The sequence below is a fragment of the Penaeus chinensis genome, chromosome 18 (assembly GCF_019202785.1).
Source record: "Penaeus chinensis breed Huanghai No. 1 chromosome 18, ASM1920278v2, whole genome shotgun sequence".
In the NCBI taxonomy this organism is placed as follows: domain Eukaryota; kingdom Metazoa; phylum Arthropoda; class Malacostraca; order Decapoda; family Penaeidae; genus Penaeus; species Penaeus chinensis.
This window is the reverse complement of record NC_061836.1, coordinates 26952971-26955470: the sequence shown is the minus strand read 5'-3', so window position 1 is coordinate 26955470 and position 2500 is coordinate 26952971. Positions and strand designations below refer to the sequence as shown.

The following is a 2500-nucleotide window of genomic DNA, read 5'->3' as shown; positions in this document are numbered from 1 at the left end:
GAGAAAGGGGAAGGGAAGGAGGAAAGAGAGAAGAAAGAGAAGGGATAGGAAGGGAAAGAGCAAAGAGGGAAGAGAGAAAAGGAGAAGAAGGGAAGAGAGAGAAGGGATAAGAAGGGAAGGAGCAAAGAGTGAAGAGAGAGAAGGGATAAGAAGGGAAGGAGCAAAGAGGGAAGAGAGAAAAGGAGAAGGGAAGAGAGAGAAGGGATAAGAAGGGAAGGAGCAAAGGGGGAAGAGAGAGAAGGGATAAGAAGGGAAGGAGCAAAGAGGGAAGAGAGAGAAGGGATAAGAAGGGAAGGAGCAAAGAGTGAAGAGAGAGAAGGGATAAGAAGGGAAGGAGCAAAGAGGGAAGAGAGAGAAGGGATAAGAAGGGAAGGAGCAAAGAGGGAAGAGAGAGAAGGGATAAGAAGGGAAGGAGCAAAGAGGGAAGAGAGAGAAGGGATAAGAAGGGAAGGAGCAAAGAGGGAAGAGAGAGAAGGGATAAGAAGGGAAAGAGCAAAGAGGGAAGAGAGAGAAGGGATAAGAAGGGAAGGAGCAAAGGGGGAAGAGAGAGAAGGGATAAGAAGGGAAGGAGCAAAGAGGGAAGAGAGAGAAGGGATAAGAAGGGAAGGAGCAAAGAGGGAAGAGAGAGAAGGGATAAGAAGGGAAGGAGCAAAGAGGGAAGAGAGAGAAGGGATAAGAAGGGAAGGAGCAAAGAGGGAAGAGAGAGAAGGGATAAGAAGGGAAGGAGCAAAGAGTGAAGAGAGAGAAGGGATAAGAAGGGAAGGAGCAAAGGGGGAAGAGAGAGAAGGGATAAGAAAGGAAGGAGCAAAGAGGGAAGAGCGAAAGGAAGGGAAGGGATACGAGCATACAATTTGGCTGCATTGTTTGTTTATTTATTGACTCGAGTTGGTGTTTGTGCATATTAGGACGTGGAAGCCGAGAGAGTCGGCATTGATGAGGGTCGCATGGGCCGCGCCGGGCTCTGGGCTCTTGGAGGCTTTTATGTTTGTATCATTAGGTTTATAATTGGTGTTTTTGTTGTTGTTTATTACTAGTTTCGTTATTCTCATTTTTAGTTGTGTTACTGTTATTATTGTTGTTGGTGTTGTTATTCATTATCTTCCCTCGTCTACTTTTCCTTCCATCCTTCGCCCATCACGTTACATATACCCTTTCCTTCTTCTCTCTATACCCTAACCAGCCCCCCCCCCCCTTCCCATGCCCCATACCCGCTCTTACCCTTACCCTCCGCCTCCCCCCCCCCCCTCCCCAGCGGACTTCAGACTGGCCCTCACGCAACTCGCTAAATGCCAGAACGAGGTTGGAGTGCCAAAGGACCCGATCATTAGTGTTCTGTTTAAACTCAGTCCCTCTTCCTGTAATGGACGTGGAGGAGGAAGGAAAAAAAAAAACGATATGAAAGGTCTTTTTGGGTGTCAAGCTGTGGCTGGTTGACAAGGTCTTGCTGACTGATCTGTGGCTCGAGAATTGCAGTTAAATATATTGTTAAGTTTAGTCGTAAGATTTTGTGCGAAATTGGCGTTATTGTATAACTGTGATTATGGGTTACGGAATTCTCGAAAGAGAAACGTTTATTCACAAGAATAAAACCCGTAACTGCGTGTATTGATGCGGAAGCGAAGTCGTCTCGAGTGAAATCGGACGGAGAAAAAAAAAATTCGCCTGGACCCCAAAAATAACGCTGTGAATTCGATGGCGCTCGGCAAGGGATTCGAACGCGTGATTTTTTTTTTTTTTTTTTCTTTTGTTTAGTCGAATCTTCGATTGATTTTTATTTATTTGATTTTCTATAGGAGGTTTCGGTTATTGTGGAATATTTTGGTACATTTACAAACTAGCTGATTCCAAAAGCTACACAAAACGAAAAATAAATAGAATAAAAAGCAAGAACGAGGAGGAAGTCACCGTGCGAGAATTCGAACGCAGATTGAGACCACGGCAGCGCAGACAAAAATTGACAACATTCGATAAAGAGACTCTATTCACCGTGTTATTGTCGCGATACTTGGTAAACCTTTACAACAGCTCCGCAACCCGGGGAAGTGGCAAGGATTGCACTCGAAAGAGAGGGAGAGGGAGAGGGGGGGGAGAGAGAGAGAGAGAGAGAGAAAGAGAGAGAGAGAGAGAGAGAGAGAGAGAGAGAGAGAGAGAGAGAGAGAGAGAGAGAGAGAGAGAGAGAGAGAGAGAGAGAGAGAGAGAGAGAGAGAGAGAGAGAGAGAGAGAGAGAGAGAGAGGGAGAGGGAGAGGGAGCCACCTAGATAGATAGGGAGGGATATAGATGGAAAGACGGAGATTGAAAAAAAGAAGGGTGTGTATGCAAACAAACAAATAGAATGGAGGGAGGGCGGGAGGAAGGGAGAAAGAAAGACGAGAGAGAAAAAGAGAAGGGAGGAGATGGGAAGCGAACATGTAACACACTAGTATAAGATAATATTGAATGTCCGGGTGAATACAAGGGTCCACTGAGGATGTTGCATACACAGCCGTAGTGTGTGTTCCT

At 45.8% G+C, this 2500-nt stretch overlaps 2 protein-coding genes across 2 annotated transcripts in view; both read left to right on the top strand.

Moving 5' to 3' along the window:
* LOC125034646 (splicing factor, arginine/serine-rich 19-like) overlaps positions 1-2500 on the top strand; it is a 13000-nt gene that overhangs the window by 2272 nt on the left and 8228 nt on the right. The window contains exon 2 of the mRNA XM_047626547.1: positions 906-983. Coding sequence (XP_047482503.1) covers positions 906-983 — 78 coding nt within the window. The remainder of the gene's footprint in view (positions 1-905; positions 984-2500) is intronic.
* The window catches only part of LOC125034441, a 178273-nt gene that overhangs the window by 170834 nt on the left and 4939 nt on the right, over positions 1-2500 (top strand). The window lies entirely within an intron of this gene.